General features: G+C 51.2%; 1 protein-coding gene across 1 annotated transcript in view; it reads right to left on the bottom strand.

Moving 5' to 3' along the window:
• Positions 1 to 3,299: 3,299 nt before the first annotated feature.
• The window catches only part of Faim2 (Fas apoptotic inhibitory molecule 2), a 32,970-nt gene continuing 17,585 nt past the window's right edge, over positions 3,300 to 18,684 (bottom strand). Inside the window, exon 12 of the mRNA XM_050122427.1 lies at positions 3,300 to 3,549. Coding sequence (XP_049978384.1) covers positions 3,400 to 3,549 — 150 coding nt within the window. The 3' untranslated portion in view covers positions 3,300 to 3,399. The remainder of the gene's footprint in view (positions 3,550 to 18,684) is intronic.

Raw genomic sequence — 18,684 nt, forward strand, 5'->3', positions numbered from 1 at the left:
TGAGACAGGGTTTCTCTGTATAACAGCCTGTCCTGGAACTAGCTCTCATAGACCAGGCTGGCCTTGAACTCATAGAGAGACACCTATCTCTGCCCCCGAGTGCTGGGATTAAAGGTGCGCGCCACCACCACTGGGCTAGAATACTCCATTTTAAGGAAATACTTTTGCTCAAAAGAGGAAGCTGACTCAGCCAGAAGGCCCGGAAAAGGGCAGGCTCCCTGGACCAGGCAAGTTGGGTCGATCTGCAGAAGGCTTCGGGGAAAGGGTATACTGAGGAGAAGAATTCCTCTCCTTTCCGCATGAAAATAAAGACGAGAATAAAGGGAACTTCTGCACATCCCGCTGCTGAGTGACGCCACGCACGCTACAAAGCCAGCTGAGACCACAAGCAAACAGTTCAGGTGTCTTAGTAAATGCTTTTATTATTTCCAATCAGTCACAGGTCCCGAGCGGGTGAGGTCACAGAAGGGCACATGGGAGGGCCCCGGGGGAGCTCGTGGAAGCTGAGGCCAAAAGGACAGCAGCGTCTAGGTGTGTGGCAGATGCGTCACTGTCGGGAAAAGCTTAAGGCAGGGGTCCCGAGTCCTGCCCCTCGCCACTGTCCCCAGGGACCAATTCCCTCCCTGCCAAGCCGGACTCTGCTTTTCCCTTAACAGCCAGAAGGGGGCAGCAACGTCCTTATGTAAAATTTCCAATTTGACCCCATCCCCCGCACCCCACTCCCACCCCGCCTTTTGGAGTTAGGGTGTTTGAGGGATCCTGACTCCTACAGGAGAAAGGGTATGGAATGAAAGAACCAAGATTCTTAATCTCGTGGCTTCCTCGGGTTACACCGAAAGAGGTGCTGTACACGAACCCAGGAATTGGTGTGGGGGAGTGAGGGACTTCACGTGACTATCCTTCCCGGACCTCCTGATCGGTCACGCTGCCTCTCTGTGCCTCTCATCGCAGATAGATTCCTGGCTCCCTTTAACTTTATGAAATCCAACCCACCCTGTCACAGGTCCGGCCCCACCCGAACTAAAAATGTGAGGGGCCAGCGGGAGTCCTTCCTCCTTCACAGTTTGCCGCACCTGCCCGGCTTCGGTTTCTCATAATCCCGCATTCCTCATAATCCTGCATTCTTGTTCCCGCCCTTCCTCCTGCCAAGACCCACCCAGGTGTTCCTGGGACCCTTCACTGTTCTGTGAGGGGTCGACACCAAGGCTTTCTCTGGCCTTGCTGCCATGGCAGTTCAGCTACGGGCTGGGTATCAGACTGAAGCTAACCCTGCTGGCAGGCCTCTCAACCTCCACAGCAGAGCCATCTTTGAGATCACTGTGACTCGTGCCTGGGTCACATTATTTATGGCTGAGGAATTGCCCCTCCTCCAGGTTTTTGGAACTTAGCCTTGGAAAAATTTCTCAGTCCTCAAAGTCTCTGCATAGATTATCCCAGAAGAAGAGGGCTTGGACAAGTGGATTCTGGGAAACTGGCCAGTGTGAGGTTGGCAGGTCAGTGGGGGAGGGACTTTGAACCTTTCTAGAACTGAAGCAAGAGATAAGGAGAGGCCCTCAAGGTGAACAACTAGATGAAGTCAGTGGAAGTGTCTTGGTGCCTCTCCCTGGCACTGGTTGGGGACTTATAGATAGGGGAACAGAGCCACAGACAAAACACAAGTCTGTGGGCAGTGAGGCCCAATCAGAAGCCAGGAATTCTGCCTCCCAGCTGACTTCCAGGGAGTGAGAACCTCATTTTGGCATCTCAGAGTCAAGGATGGGAGATGGGGGGGATACAATAACCACCCCCCCCAGAGATGCCAGGCCTTGACCACCCAAGTCTATAGGTTACAAAAGTCTCAGTCCAGCCCATATGAATGAAGCAGCTGTGGCTGACCCCAGGATTACTAGATGACGATGGGTTTATCACCAAGCCCTTGGCTTTGCCTCTGCAGTGGGGATGTGTGGATCACCATTGCAGGGCCCCTTTCTGGACCCCAGCAGTGGGCATTCATGCCAACTGCCCCACCCCCACCCCATTCTTGGTTCCTTCCTTTCTCCAGGAGTCAAGGAAGAACAAAATTTCAAAGGCTTCTGTAATGTTTCTCAAAGGTGGGGAGGGGCAGGGACAGCAATGGATAGGCTACCTAGTCCCCTTTCCTGAGGGGCAAACAGAGCCCCCTACATCCACAGAGCCTCCTAGCCTCCACCCAGTAACTTTCCACTGGCCTGGAGCTGGCCATGTGCACATGTGGGCTGCATGCTGCCCCAGGTGTGGCCCCTGGTCCCCTCTCCAGCGGGCACTCAGCCAGGACAGGGTGGCTGACGCACACTCTGCCTGAGATCCCAGCCGCCGGGAGGCCGATAAGGAGTTCTGGCCTCATCACATGGGATAGGCTCAAGGGATTGGCCCTGGCTGTGACCGTGAGCTGGGCAGCTTCCAAATTACAGAGATATGAAGATAAGGGGGCAAGGGCCCAGGGACTCTGGGCTGAGTGGGCAGGGAAGCTGGGGGAAGGGACATGGAGGCCTCCACTCCTAGGGCCTCAGGAGGCCTGACAGGAGGGACATAAGGCAGGACATAGCAGAGCCAGGGGAAGGCTTAGGAAGTAGGGGTGGAAGGGACAGAAAGCCAGCCCCTGGGAAGGGCTGGTCCGCAGCTAGAACTACTTTCACCTCACTTCCCCCTCAGGCCTGTGGAAACAAAGATGGGGTGTTAGTCCTGCATTCACACATGCCTGCCCAGTGACTGCAGTTTGACCCATTGCCCCGTTCAGTCCTCGCAGCTGGCTGCCTGGGAGCTCAGGCCAGGCCCACATTTAGGCACATTCCCCCGTCCGTCCTATGGCCGGGAGGGCAAAGTCGGGCAAGCAATGGAAGCAAGCCTACTCCTTTATATTGTCCAGGTCTCTAGAACAAGCCACTGGTCCTAACAGCTGAGAGAGGGACAGCCTGGGACAGCTTCACCCCCACACCCGGTGCCCTGTCCTTAGGTTCCAGTCATGTCCCCTCAGTCTTTGCCCTTACAATACATGGTTGTCCAACCTTAAAGAAGTAAAATCCTAGAGCAGGTTTGGTGGGGTCACAGTTGCAACCAGGTTTCTGGGGTCTCCTTCCCACCTCTGAGGGGGCTTTCTCCCACTCATTCCCTGGGTCTGCAAATCCAGAGGTGCCCTCAGCCATGACTGTCCCATTTGGAGGATGTAATTGGGTCAGGGGCACCGCGGGGGAAAGTGTGGCCTCAGGTCTGTCAGGCCCCAAGGATGGCGTATGTACAAGCTGAGGAGGGCTGGCTGCAGGAGAGAGCGACCGCTCACAAGCTGGCTGCAGCACGTTTATGTCTGGACTTGCAGGAGCACAGAGGGGTCACAGGACAGGGAAGGGACGTTCTCTGGAGGAACGTAGGGATGGGGAGGTCTCCTCATTCCCTGCTGGTGCCGAAAAGCTGCAGGAAGAAGGTGAAGATATAGATAATGTCTAAATAAATGTTGAGGGCTCCAAAAATATACTCCTCGGGACTCAGCGAGTGGCGACGGTTACCCATTAGCAACTGGGTATCAAATGCCAGGAACTGGAAGAGAGGAAAGAATGAGAAGTCAGATAATCAATCAGGGTGGACACTATGGGGGCTAAGCTGCTGGTTTTAGGACCTGGTGGTTTAGTGACAGCCCAGAGCTTGGAATCCACCCCTAATTTTATCTAACACCTATTTACTGAGCACCAGTTTTCTCCCAGGCAGAGCTATAGCAGAGGGCACAGTCCCTGCCCACTGAAGCTAAAGTCTGGGGGTGGGGGGATGTTAGAGAGATGAGAGTAACCCCACAGTTATACGAAGTGCCTCCTGGCAGTGCTGAGGGTTAACGGGAATCTGTCCTTCAGGCAGTTAACTAGGAGTCTGTCCTGGGTGAGTGTGGCTGCTTATGAGGGCGTCCTGAAGCAGGAGGCTTTCTGTTGAGATAGGCTTCATGCTGCTGTCCAGGTCCTGATCCGTGTCTGAGGATAATGCATAGTATTCTGGGAGCTTGCTATATGCTTTATGGACATCAGCTCCTTCCAGTGGAAGTGCCCTTACTAGAGGAAACTGAGGCCAGAGATGTTAAATATTTACCCTGCTCCACTCACGTGGGGAAATGGCAAACCCGGGGTTTGAGCAGGCTGGCCCCAGCGCCCACAAACCCAACTATTCCACTCTGCTGCACTCTGCAGCAAGCAGGATTAACGCGTCTCTCGATCTCCCAGGGGAACCTTCTGGGCCTAGTGGATGATTCTGCACCAACTGCCTTAGCCACAGCTCTCCTCTGTCCCCAACCACCCCTGCCAGCCCTTTCAACTGCCTGCAGAGACTCCGCCCCTCCCTCAGAGCTTTCCTCTGGGTTCAGTCTTGGACGCAGAAACCCCTTGCAAGCAGCATATGAAATTAGGCAGGCAGGGACACCTTTTGGAGGATAGAATCCCCAAAGTCTCCCAGTGTCTAAAAGGGGAAGAACTGAATACACACGGGCTGAGGTTTCTTTAGATTCATTCATGTTCGGCACCTAGCTCCTTCATCACTGAATGCAGAAGGCCTGGGTTCCTCATACACCATCCCACACGTGCGCGCACAAATGCACCGGGTGACAAATGCATGCCAGGGACTAAGAGTGGAAACCACAAGGGAGACAAGTCTGTGTGCTTTGGCGAGGCTCACTGCCTAATGATGTGGGGGAGAACTAGATAATTACGTGGAAGCTGGGCCCTTGCTATAATTAGGGCTGTGGAGTGAGAGCTCCTGACTGATCAAGAAGACGGTGTCCTGGGGGGGGGGGTGACACGTTACCTGGGGTGTGAAGGAGCCGTGAACATCGGCTAGGCTGGACAAACTTAGGAAGCCCTGGGGACCTGAGGGACCTGTTGTGAACGGTGAAGAAGTACAGTGGGGGCACTGTGGGAAGGCAGGTGACAAGAGGGAGGTCACATGACCTTGGAGCTTGGATTTGCCCAAAGGGAGGCTGAAAGATGTCCTGATCCATTCCCTTCACCCCATCCAAGAACTCCACTCCCTGGACCCAGACTCCTTGGGATGTTTAGGTGCAGCCCCCAGGGAGCCTGGGAGGATTCTTGCCCTCCATGCCACACAATACAGGAAGGAAGCAGAGACTCCAGCACATGGTACATGAGATGGGTCATCCCCCTGAAGGTGTGGGGGGGCAAGGGTGACTCTGAGCTCTGTCTTGAAGGTCATCCGGCTTGGAGACTGTCCCACCACTTACTCAGTCGGGAGAACGAACAAGATGCCTTCTCCTTGGCCTGCGAATCCCTAGCTGTGAGGGAAGATGGGGTGTTTGCCTCATGAGGCTGTTGCCAGACTGCGATAACCATGCTGTGTCCGAGACACCTGACCTCCAGCCGGAACCTAATGAACCGTAGCTGTTACTGGTGCTCTGCTGCCGCGTCTGCAGGAGTGGCATCCTCCCAAGATGAGGCGGGTGCTGCTAATGAGACTCAGGTGGCTCCGGCATCTCGTCAGGGAGGCAGAGAGATCTGAGGGGACTCTGCACAGTTTTAACAGAAATGGAGAGCTGCAGTGAGGGTTGAGGGGGCCCTCTATGCAAGGACTGGGCCTCCGAGCACGGCAGCATTAAGGGCAGGGCCTCCCCGGAACACAGACTGAAGCTGGAAGGCTGAGGTTTGAGTCCTTGCTCCAGGTTTCAAGAGTCAGTTTGGCCATGTGACCTCAGTGCCTCCATTTTACAAAGCAGGATGGCGTCACCCTGACTGTACAGAGGCCTCGACTGCCACTATCCCTCACTATCGTTTTTACTCCAGTCTACTTGGCAGAATGAGGTTTGGCTTCCTAAGTGAGGTTTCCTCTGCAAAGAGAACAAGCAGGGGGTGGCGAAGGGGGGCTCAGATGCTGCGGGCTATTTAGCGGGCACAGCTGCCAAGCAGAAGTTAATAAATCGCTGAGCTGGCTTATCCATCAGCAGCGCTTGGTTGATTTCCCAGAGCCTGGTCACCCCTGGGTGAGCTCATGAAATAGAATCTTTCAACCTAGAAGGCTTGGACCTGATCAGGTTTGGGGGTGCCCCTCCAAGGAACACCCACCCAGAACAGCTAGCTGGCTGCGGAGAAGCGTGGAATAATAACTGCTCCACCTGCGCTTGGCTCTGGCCCTGGATACTCATCCGAATGGTGCTAATGGGGGTAGCTGCCCCAAAGGAGTTACCATCCACTGCTGCAGCCTCATGCAGAGAGCCAACCGGGAGCCTTTTACTTACTTGTTACTGAGCACCTACTATGTCTCAGGGATCTTAGAACTGACAGTTTAATGAGAGCAAGAAACATCACCCAGAATTCCATTATAAGGGCCAGTAAGATGGGGGCAGATAAAGGTACTTGCTATCAAGCCTGGTGGCCTGGACTTGATCCCTAGAACCCACACAGCAGAGAGGAATGACTTCTATGAGTTGTCCTCTAATCTCCACACACACACTGTGGCACGCATGTGTACAAACACACACACAAATAAATGTAAAATGATTTTTTTAAAATCCCATTATGAGCACGCATTAATAAGGGAAAATTAACCGGCTAGTGTCTCCATGGTGACTGAAGCATTGCCAATCTTCTGAGCCGGCAGTGGGTGGCCTTGTTTACAGTTAACATACTAGTTGCAAACTAAGATCAGCTGCTGACACCTGGAAATGTAACTGTTCCCCCTGGAAAGGTTAACTTGTAGCTGAACACGGGGCTCTGCAGGAGCGGGTGGGATGGGGCCAGAGGCAGTGCCACGTTAGAATATGAGTAATGAGTCTGGAATATATGACGGTCCTTATACATGCTACTATGTTAGCTCAGCTCACTGTCCCTGTGTGCACAGGCAGGTGGGCATTGTCTCCCGTCAGCCTATGGGGTTAGGGGTCTTAGAGAGAAATTTGGCTTGCTGATGGCCACTTGTCTGGTGCTGGAACCTGACCACACCTCTGTTCTGGTGGAGCTGAGGCAGAGTGGGCTTGGGGGAGGGGAGCAGGACCCTGTCCTAATTCTCCCACTCAGTAGGGCTGCATCTAAACCAGTGGTTGTCAACCTTCCTGATGCTCGACCCTTTAATACAGTTCCTCATGTTCCATGACCCCCAACCATAAAATTATTTTCATTGCTACTTCATAATGTAATTTTGATACTTTTAATGAATCATAATATAAATGTCTGATATGCAACCCCTTCCAAAGGGGTCACAACCCACAGGTCGAGAAACACTGATCTACAGAGACTCTGGCCACATAACTGACTTGACCGTACTACATTGGGAATTAAGCTTTTATCTGTTGTTTGTCCATCCCTCAAATATGGCTCAGAGGTGAGGCTGAGGCACTATGGGAGAGCCACACCATGGTGGGGCCATCAGCAGACAAGGGATGAATATTAAAAACCTGGGGTTGCAATGTGTTGAGGCAGCAGGTTGGTCCTACAGAGCAGGAGCAGAGAGCCCTGGCCATTCTTAGAGGGCGGGTTCTCACAGAGCTTTACTGGAAACCACCCAGTCTTGACAGGAGCCAGCTAACAAAACTGAAGCAGGAGCCACTTAACAGAACTGACGCAGCACGGCGGAAATGTTTGTTATCTGCTACCACGAGAAGAAAGCAAGCCGCAGAAAAGTCCTTATCATATGGTTGCACAAAAGTACACGTGTGACCAAGAGCCTCTAAGCAAGCACGTCTGTAGAAGTCTAGGAAGAGAGCGACTGCCCATCATGGTCACCACGGGGGAAGGCAAGGAGCGTGGTCAAAGTGCTTGCTTCAACCATATTTTAAGATTTTCAAAAGCTGAAACCCAGGAGCGGATGTATTCCTATATTGTGAAGTATAACATATACAGAAGGATTAAAATAGCACAAGACAGGCCCGTGACTGTTTTAAATACTCATGTAAGCCTCTGTGATGAATGTCACATTTCTGTCCCCACTGTTGGGTGACATGCCTGAAGCACAGGGAATATAACCAACTTGCCTTCATCACACAGCCAAGAAGACAGCTCAAGTCTGCTGATACCAAAGTGCCAAGAGAAGCAATGGGGGTGCACTCATGCTGGTGTGTGTGCACGCATGTGCGTGTGTGCACTCATGCTGGTGTGTGTGCACACATGTGCATGTGTGTGCACTCATGCTGGTGTGTGTGCACGTATGTGCGTGTGCACTCATGCTGGTGTGTGTGCACGCATGTGCGTGTGTGCACTCATGCTGGTGTGTGTGCACACATGTGCATGTGTGTGCACTCATGCTGGTGTGTGTGCACGTATGTGCGTGTGCACTCATGCTGGTGTGTGTGCACGCATGTGCGTGTGTGCACTCATGCTGGTGTGTGTGCACACATGTGCATGTGTGTGCACTCATGCTGGTGTGTGTGCACGTATGTGCGTGTGCACTCATGCTGGTGTGTGTGCACGCATGTGCGTGTGTGCACTCATGCTGGTGTGTGTGCACACATGTGCGTGTGTGTGCACTCATGCTGGTGTGTGTGCACGTATGTGCGTGTGTGTGCACTCATGCTGGTGTGTGTGCACGTATGTGCGCGTGTGTACACATATCTGTGCTATAAGAATGGAGTAAGAAGCCGGGTGGTAGTGGCGCACGCCTTTAATCCCAGCACTCGGGAGGCAGAGGCAGGCGGATCTCTGGGAGTTCGAGGCCAGCCTGGTCTACAAGAGCTAGTTCCAGGACAGGCACCAAAGCTACAGAGAAACCCTGTCTCGAAAAAACAAAACAAAACAAAACAAAAAAAGAATGGAGTAAGAAGAGATGCACACAGAACCCTTTGCTCAGAGAAACACGGGCTTCCTAGTTGAACGGCACAGAGGACTGAGCTCCTCTGGTGCTCTGTCCGCTCTTTTAGAATGGAAGGGTGACTTTGCCCTTTGTGATGCCCCCCTACCCACTTCTCTTTAAGACAGGCTCTTGATATGTAGGCCAGGCTGGCCTCCAAATCTCAGTTCTCCTGCCTCTCAACTCCTGGGTGCTGGCATTAGAAGTGCACCCAGCCATAGCTGGAGGGCTTTGGATTTGTAGGGAAAGAAGCCGCCAGGGGCTGTGGCTCAGCTAATAAAAGAGAGAGAGCTTGAGAACCCGAGTTTGGATCCCCAGAACAAACATAGAAGCTGCCTATGTCATGCATTTGGAATACCAAGTGCTGGGGAGGAAGAGATAGGCAGACTTTCCCGAGTCGGCCTAGCGGGACTTGTGATGATAATTTGTTTGTGATCTAACAAATAAAGCTTGCCTGAAGATCAGAGTGCAGAGCTAAGCCACTAATTAGCCATAGCGGCCAGGCTGTGGTGGCACAGACCTTTAGTCCCAGCACTAAGGAGGTGGAGATGGGAAGGGATATGGCTGGGCGGAGAGAGGAACATAAAATGGGAGGAGACAGGAGCTCAGGATTCAGTCTGAGGTCTTGAAGAGACAGAATTTTGACCCCCTTTGGTCTGAGGACTCGGTAGAAGTAAAAGGTCTGTCTAACGTCTGGCTCTTTTACTTCTCTGATCTCTCAGCATTTACCCCCGTATCTGACTCTGGCTTTTTATTATTAAGACCAGTTATAGGTACTGGTGCGCTAGTTCCAAGTTCAGTGAGAGATGTAGAGCAATTAAGATTGTTGTCTACACTGTCTTCTGGCTCTACACTCATGGGAATACATGGGTACGCACACACTCACACGAACACATACAGACATGCACACACACAGACACACAGATAAGCACACACTCATACAAACACACACACAAATACACACAGTCATGCACACACACATATACAGACATGCACACACTCACACAAACACACACAGATAAGCACACACTCATACAAACACACACAGATATACACACACAAACACACATAGTCATGCACACACACACTGCAGACACACAAACACACACAGATAAGCACACACTCACACAGACATGCACACACTCACACAGACACACAGATAAGCACACACTTATACAAACACACACACAAACACACAGTCATGCACACACACAGACATGCACACATTCACACAGACACACACAGATAAGCACACACTCATACAAACACACACACAAACACACACAGTCATGCACACACACACACACATACACACACACACACATAGAAAAGAAAGAAAGAGGCTGTCCTGTCAAGACCTCAGAGCTTCCTGCAGGCAGTATGGGGCAGCAGGGGAGTGGGGACAGGCTGCTGAGTGGAGGCCTAGCCTCCATTGGTTGCCTGACACCAAAGGAAAGTCTCTTCTCTGGCTAAGGTTACAGAAGTATCAAATCCACAAGCTTCGCACCTCCAAGCAAGCCCTTGGAGGAGTAGAGTCTGGCAGGAATTGCAGCCGGTGAGTCTGGCTCAGGAAGCCAGGGAAGCATTGTATTAATGTGTGTGAGAGTAACCACGGCAGAGAAGGCAAGACTAGAAAGTCGTGCTGGAGAGCACAGGCTGGGAGACCTCAAAGCATGGCCCTGACCTTGGACAGCCTCTGCTCCTCTCAGGTAATTGGCCACATGCCCTGCCCTTCCTAAGCACTAGACATAGTCAATTCATTTTAAAGTCACAGCCCCTAAGGGGTGTGATGTGGGACACCCCTGCATGCTATGAATGTTTTATTACCATTGATTAATCAAGAAGATTTTTGACCTATGGCAGGACAGAATATCGTTAGGTGAGAGAACTAATCTGATGCATGAAGAAAGAAGGCGGAGTCAGGCAGATGCCAGCCTTCCAAGAGGCAAGATGTGAGGTAGCAAATCATGAGCCTTGTGATAAAATATAAAATAATAGAAATGGGTTAATTTAATATGTAAGAGCTAGCTAGGAATATGCCTGAGCCGTTGGCCAAATAGTGTTGTAATAATACAGTTTTTGTGTGGTTTATTCCTATCTGTGTGGCTGGGAAACAAAAGCACAGTCTTCGTTTACAGCGGTGGGTTCTATCACTGGTTCCACTTAGAGAAACGGAAGCAGAAGGATGTTTCCTAGTGGGAGTAGCTCGCACAGCATTCCAAACATGATGCCCTGGCTCACAAGCCCTGCCCTAACACGAGAATGACAGTAAAGGCTGCCATGTACCAAGTACGAAGTTTCTCTTTATCTCCTGATGGAGGTGGGTCTTGTATCAATAATAATCAAGCTCATAGTCATGTTAGTTAAATCGTCTAGATATATAGAGATATATTTCAGTAAGATAGGCATTCTTCATATCTTTCAAAGACTGCAGAATATGGCATTTAATGTTTTAATAACTTAGGGCTTTTCATGACAATGAGACACGTCTGCCCCTGGCAGCACTAATCTACTTCAAGAGGAAGATGGGCATAGAAGAGGATCCTTATGGAGTTTAATAGCCATTTGGGCAAGAAACTGCTCTTGCCTAGACTGATGCATAAACTGGACACAAAGAACCCACAGAGAGAGGACTGCTGAACTTGCCTAAAGATGAGATGGTCTTTTGGGGTTCATGACTCATGAAAGAGTGTGTGAGACATTCTGCAGGACACAGCAGAAAGTGACTGAACTGTCTTTGAAATTTCCTGCTTCATGGAAGAGTCTGCTGGATACTATGGGCCTGTAGGCTGAAGATGGATGCCCCAATGGTACAGAGGAACTTTGGGTGACTGTCCAGGCAGCGAGATGTCTCTGTCATTTCTAGAGTTTGGATTTCTTGTTTGCTTAGGTAATATTGCTTCTGGAGTCTTTGATAAAATTAAAGAATATATAGATAGTTACAGTTTTCCTTAGTTATGATAAAAGATAAAGTAAATATAAATATTGTAACTGTAATTCTTACTTGATAACTGTTTTGTTATATGTAATTTTACTTTTTTGTTTAAACAGAAAAAGGGGAAATGATGGAGGTGGGTCTTGTATCTTATCTGTTGCTTTCATTGGTTAACTAATAAAGAAAACTGCTTGGCCTGATAGGACAGAAAATTAGGTAGGCGGAATAGACAGAACAAAATTCTGGGAAAAAGAAGCCGAGTCAGGCAGTTGCCATGATTCTCCCACTCCAGACAGAAACAGGTTAAGATCTTTCCTGGTAAGCCAGCTCATGGTGCTACACAGAATATTAAAAATGGGTTAGATCAATATGTAAGAATTAGCCAATAAGAAGCTAGAACTAATGGGCCAGGCAGTAATTAAAAGAATACAGTTTCCATGTAATTATTTGGGGTAAAGCAGCCAAGCCAGCTGCTCCTTCTACAATCTAATTTGCAAATGACCTTCACAATAGAATTGTAAGCGTATGGGAAATTAGTTCCATTGTATAGATGAAGCAAGTGAGGCCCAGAAAGATCCAAGGGACAAGCTTGCCAAAGGTCACACTAGGGTAAAGAATAAGGCCTGGATGTGATTTGGTGGGGATGTCCTGGCCAGCAGAAGGGCTTCTCCTCTCTGAATGCCTGTTGTCCCTGCCCATTATGTCTGTGCTTGGTTCTGTGGTGGACAGCTGCATTCTGGACCCAAGAGTTGGAATTCCTCTCTCCGTGCCCTGCCCTGCATGGCTGGTAGGCGTAGTGAGTTCTCTTGCCTGCTTCCGCACAGTCTCCTAGTCACCCTGATCCCTCCCCTGGCTTTCCTTTCTCCTCTGCCTGGCAGACTGCTTCCTGACCACTCAGGTGTCACGAGGTGTTGGTGGGAGGATTAGAGTCTTAGGAGGGGAGACTGTGGTATCAGTGACCAGGAAATAGACCTTAGGATGGCCAGTTCACCACACCCTCCCCCTACCTCAGACCCAGCCACCAGCTTCACATGGCTCGGGGGAAATAGCATCTCCTGTGGCAGAGGAAGGGTGACAGAATGGAGAGTCCTCATGTAGTCTTGAGGCTCATATGACCCCTTGGAACAAGAGAGTGAGTTTGACAACCATGGCCGTGGGGCTGTTTTTCACTGTGCATTGTTGCCTTGGTTTGAGGAAGACTTGGCCTACACTATGGCTCTCACTAGGCGACCAAATGAGAGGCGGAGCAGGGATAGGGGACTAGAAGATTCCCTTAAACTTCCGAGGTGCTCGGGGTTCCTTAAACTATGTCAGAGAACCCAGAATCTCTGTGGGGCTGGATGGAATTAGAACTTCCTCCAGGGGCAACAGGCTAAGAGGGCCACTCTAGGTCTGTAGCCCCCCAGTTCTGTTTCCCTGACTTGTAATGGGCAGGGCTGAATCAGGAGGACTGTGATATTTAGGCTGTGTGTGCATACGCGTGTATGTGTGCGTAAGTGTGTGTGTGTGTGCGCGCACATGTGTTATGTGTGTGAATGAATGTGTACATGTGTGTGAACACATGAGAGAGTATGAGTATGTGTGAGTGTATGTGTGAGTGTGTGTGCAAGTGTGTGCATGTGTGTGTGTGAATATGCATGTGTATGTGGTGTGTGTGAGTGTATGAGAGTCTGTGTGTGTGCGTATATCTATGTGTACATACACAATTGCTCTCTCTGGGCCTCAGGAGGGACTAAGAACAGATGGCTTAGTATGATAGTCAGGGGTCAGCACCCAGACCTGGGGGCCTAGCACCCCATACAGAAAACTTCCCTCCACTCTGTCAGGCCTCACAGCCTCCAGTCTTGACACAGTACCAGTGCCAACTGGTCTCCCAACCTCTGGCCCATCCACCTGACTATTTGCTGATTTTTCCAAAGTGTGTGGCCTACCATTTTTCATGTCTCCTCTCAGTGGCTCCCAAGGTCCTTGAGCAGGCTGCACTGGTTCAGAAGGCAAAGTTCTCTTCCTAGTGCTCCCGAGTTCTTACAGCCCTCGTCTAATTTCTTCCCTGGATTTCTGGGACTTGACTTCCTGCTTTGGGTGGCTGGGACGGCTAAGCCACCCCAAAGACGGTCAGGTAATGTTAAAGCAGCTTTTTTGGGTGTGGGACCCTGGGGAAGCAGCTGTTGTGTGAGGCAGACTAGCCAGGCCTTTGGCCCCACCCTACACAGTTTCTGCCCAGCCCCACAGCTCTGCCCCATCACCCCAGCCTGGCCCATGATTTACCTCTCCAGAGGGTACTAGTGGAGAAAGAACGGCAGAGCCACTCAGGGCCAACACCTTTCCTCTGACTCACCCACTTCTATGGGCATTTCAGCCCTGGCATCCAGAAAGGCGTAGAGGTAGGAGTCAAAAGGCAAGCTCAAGGCTTCATGACAATGCACCAAAGCTGGACGTGGGAGAGACCTAGAAAGGCCTGCTTCTCGAGGCTGGACCAGAGCCCCATGAGGCCGTGGCTTCCAAGCTGGGTGGCCCTAGTCTGAAAGATGGATTTCTCAGAGTGGGCGCTGAGGATTCTGGGAGACTCATTGGATGGTCTCGGTCTCTGTAAGGCCCAGGCTGGTGGGAATAGGGAGGGAAGGCCCTGCCAAAGGTTCAGGGCCTCATCTGAATCTTTCTTTATCCCTTTCTCATATATCCTTCATGAGGCAGTCATCAGGCCAGGGGGTGCTGTGTGCTCCTTGTCTTGCCTGACTGACTGCAGAGCAGAGAAAGCGTCCATTGTGTGCTCCAGCTAGAGGGGCACAGATCCCACAACAGGTGATGCTGGAAGAAGTCGGCAGGGGCCAGCCCTGGACGCTAGGCAGGAGCCAACCCTGGACGCTAGGCAGGAGCCAGCCCTGGATGTCAGGCAGGGGACAGCACTGGACACTAGGCAGGGGTCAGCACTGGACTCCAGGCAGGGCCAGCCCTGGATGCTAGGCAGGGGCTTAATGAGAAGGCACAAGATCTCCTTCAGGGGCAGCTGCTGATTTTGGAATGCATCGTGGCATCCAAGGGCCTGTCTTCCCTTCCCTTCCCTAAGCAGAAGGGCACACCCACACCCTCTCTCAACTACTCTTTATGTAACCTTCAAGATGATCACAGCCAAGGCTTTTGGATGAGTTGATCGAATGAGACATTGTGGGGGTCACTGGGCACCAAAGTTCCTCCTCCTCCCTGTGACTCAGGGAGACACCCGGGCCAGCTGTGCAACTGGGCCATTCCAGCATCTCAGACATGCCCTGCCCCCACCTCGCTCCCCGGACACCCATTCACCCCACAAACATCTGTGGGTGTCTACTGTGTAGTATGCCATCTCAGGTGCTGGGACTACATCAATGAACAAACCAGAGTGGTGGGTGAACCCCACTCTCAAGGAGTTTAAATTTCCCCTGAGTCAGAAAATATCAGAAAAATTAGAAAAACAAATCAGAAAAATCCAGAATGTGTCCGAGGAAGACATAGACGGGCTAGCGAGAGTTAGGCGTCCAGGGGGAGGGGGCAGAGCGTGAGTATGGGGGCGCGCTGTGCTGTGAAGGGGAAAAAATATGGGAGGGGTGGAAACTGGGGGTCTCAGGGGACAGAGGAGCAGATCAGGTGTGGAGCCCCGGGTGTGGAAGGAGCCTGCTGTGCCTAGGCAGCAAGGGACCCAATGGATGCAGCAAAGTGGGGGAGGAGGAGGTCCAAGGTGGGGGGACCTGTGGGAAGCATCTGGCTGCTGGATGCCAAGGGTGGGGTGGGGGGTTCCCACTCCTGCCTGCTAGCTGGATCAGAGATGTGGGCACAGCCGGGGATGCTGCAGGGGCATTGCAACAAGCCTGGTGGGAGGCAATTGTGTCTCCGCTGGGAAAGAAGGGCTCTGGGGCTTGGCAGAGGACTTGAGCTCTAGGTAAGGGATTCATCCATGAGACCTGGAGCTGAGTCTGATGTGTAAGGAAAGGAGTTTGTCCTGAGTGAGAACAATGAGAGAGGCTGAGGGAAGAACCTAGAGGCAGGGGCACCCAGAAAAAGAAGACGCTTGCACGTGTTATAGGATGAAGCGTCTGTTAGATTGCGAAGGGCGTGCTGTGGAAGCAACTGAGCATTCCAGTCCGGAACTCAGATACTAGGGCTGACAGGTGCAAATTTACAGTCGTCAGCATAAAGCACAATATTCAAAGCACGGAGGTTGTCTGGGCTCCTGAGGGAAGAAGGAAGAAAGAGAAGGCTCAGAGACCCAGCACAGGACGTGGTGGGGCCTGCAAAACAAAAACCGGAAGCAGGAGTCTTGGAGGATGCTTCTGGGGGACTGAACAATGAGTCAGATTCTGCTGAGTTGGGCCCTGAGGGCTGAGGCTGCTGCTGCTGGCTTTGGCCCCATGGAGGTTGCTGATGAACTGGATGGCAGAGTTCTCCAGAGTGCTCAGTGGGCTAGGGATGAGCTCGGTGGTAGACCTCACACTTAGCATGTACAAAGCCCTGGCTTCAGTCCAAGAGAGAGTGGGAGCAGACAGATAGAGGAAGGGAGGGGGTGGGTAGGGAGAGTGATGGGCAGCCGGGAGGCGTGTTGTAGGAGAGGAGCGTAGATTCTTAAAGAGCTTTTGCTATAAGTGAGGAACAGAGAATGATCAAGGGCTTTATGGTGATGGGGGTCAAGAGTATTCTGGGGTTTTATTTTTCTTTAGATGGGAGAAATTACAGCATGTTCCCATGGTGACACAACAGTCTAGTAGGGAAATCAGCACATGAATGATACACACGAAGATGAAGATGATAATGAGGGGAGGGGAAAGGACGCCTCTCCCCAGGTGACCACAGAGGCACTGGACACCAGTTTCAGGATACCTCAGCCCTGGGCCTGGACCTGTCTTTTCCTGGCCATGAGACTCTGCCAGTCCCACAACTTAACCCTCAGGGCCTCCAACGAGCAAGGCAGCTCTTAGAAGACCAGCCTTGTTTCCTCCCCTGGATTGTGGTACAGACACAATGAGGCAATAGGTGTGAAAGTGTTCTACAGGACACCATGGGTGGGACAGGTGGCAGGGATCACTTTTATCATTCTAACAACACAAGAGATTATTAAGCAGATTAAAGGCTTAGTACCTTCCACCCAGCCCTATCTGTACGCACAGCCTCCTCGCACAGCTTCCACGCTTGCTGCCACCTGATCCTCAGGAAGCAACGTGCATACCCTGGCCTTTTACAGAGCCCGCTCTTCTCCAGCTGCATCGGCTTCCTTGCCCTGGTTTGATTCCTCGCCTGACCCTAGCCATGGCCGCTCTCTGAGGCCTCCTGATGCTACTGCCTGGGTTTGTGGCCCCGATTTTGCCTTCTTGCCGTCCTGCTACTCCTTTTCCAGAACTGACCTTGAAGGAGAAATGCTCCTCCAGGTGCTGGAGTGGGCATCACTGGTTACCCTGGGTAACCATCATCTGGTTAAAGACATCCCACTTTAATTAGGAGTTAGGGTTTACAAGAAGTGGGATTTCCAGTGGAGACCCTGGGAATGGCACTAACGAGGTGCAGCACCCCTGAGTCTTGATCTCAGAGCTGGTCCTCCTGCTTTGGTCTTCCAAATGCTAGGATTACAAACGTGTATCACCATGATGGGTGGATGAAAGAGGAATTTTTTTTTTTGAGACAGGGATTCTCTATGTAACAGCCCTCGCTGTTCTAGAACTAGCTCTGTAGACCAAGGTGGCTTTGAACTCACAGAGATCCACCTGCCTTTGCCTCCTGAGTGCTGGGATTAAAAGTGAGCACCAACACCCCCTGGCAGAAGAAGCAATTCAAGGTTGTCTATCTTCCTGGGATGTATTGGAATTCTTGTCATCCATGAGTCTTGAATTGGTGACTAAACTGAGAACTCTGGTCACTTAGCAGGGCTGAGAGGGAGGAAGTCTGGCTTCCCATGAAGATGTTATGGACACCAGCTGTCTCTTGGGTGATCCTGGGGCACATGCTCAGGTGCTCAGGGCCTACCTGACCAAAGGGTATGTTGAGCTGTCTTGAGCAGATAGGATTTGGTCATGTTATCTGGGAACCTGCTTCTAGGAACTTCCCACCTGGCCGCTGCCTTTCATGGGCCTCTCAAGCCAGACGTCCGAGTTCTCAGCTTTATCCTACCACTTCCTAGGATGCCGGGGTGGCCTTGGGACGTTACCTGACCCCACCGAACTTCCTCTTTGTTGTGATCGCAGAAGAGTGAAACCTGTCTGCTAGGTGTGGTGAGAGAATTAAGAACAAAAGAGAGGCGGCTGGCCGAAAGTGAGTGCTCACTTTTAGCTGAGCCCCGGGTGTGCACGCCCATAATACCAGTGCTCAGGGGCTCAGAGATGGGAGGACTGCAAGTTCAAGGCCAATTTATTTTGTCTGTTTGTTCTTTGGTTTTTCAAAACGGGATTTCTGTGTGTAATGGCCTTGATCTGTCTTGGAACTCATTTTGTAGACCAGGCTAGCCTAGAACTCACAGAGATCTCCAGTGCTGGGATTAAAGGCATGCATCACTACCACTTAGCGAGGTCAATTTGTTTTAAAAAGGCAAATAGGTATATAAATGCACAAATAAATAAATTAGCTATTACTGTGAGTGACTTTGGTGAGAACAGCAAAGAACAATTTCCCTCTAATGAAGCCTTTCGCTAGGTATGTGAATCTTCCCAGACTGCCCTAGGACTGTACTGACTTAGTATATATAGTAGGCTGTCCCTGACACACAGTAGGCTATCCCCGACACACAGTAGGCTATCCCCGACACATACAGTAGGCTATCCCTGACACACAGTAGGCTATCCCCGACACACAGTAGGCTATCCCCGACACATACAGTAGGCTATCCCTGACACACAGTAGGATATCCCCTACATACAGTAGGATATCCCCCACATACAGTAGGATATCCCCGACACATACAGTAGGCTATCCCCGACACACAGTAGGCTATCCCTGACACACAGTAGGATATCCCC

This window comes from Alexandromys fortis, unplaced genomic scaffold, assembly GCF_014885135.2.
Source record: "Alexandromys fortis isolate MF-2015 unplaced genomic scaffold, M_Fortis_MF-2015_v1.1 scaffold_216, whole genome shotgun sequence".
In the NCBI taxonomy this organism is placed as follows: Eukaryota; Metazoa; Chordata; class Mammalia; order Rodentia; family Cricetidae; genus Alexandromys; species Alexandromys fortis.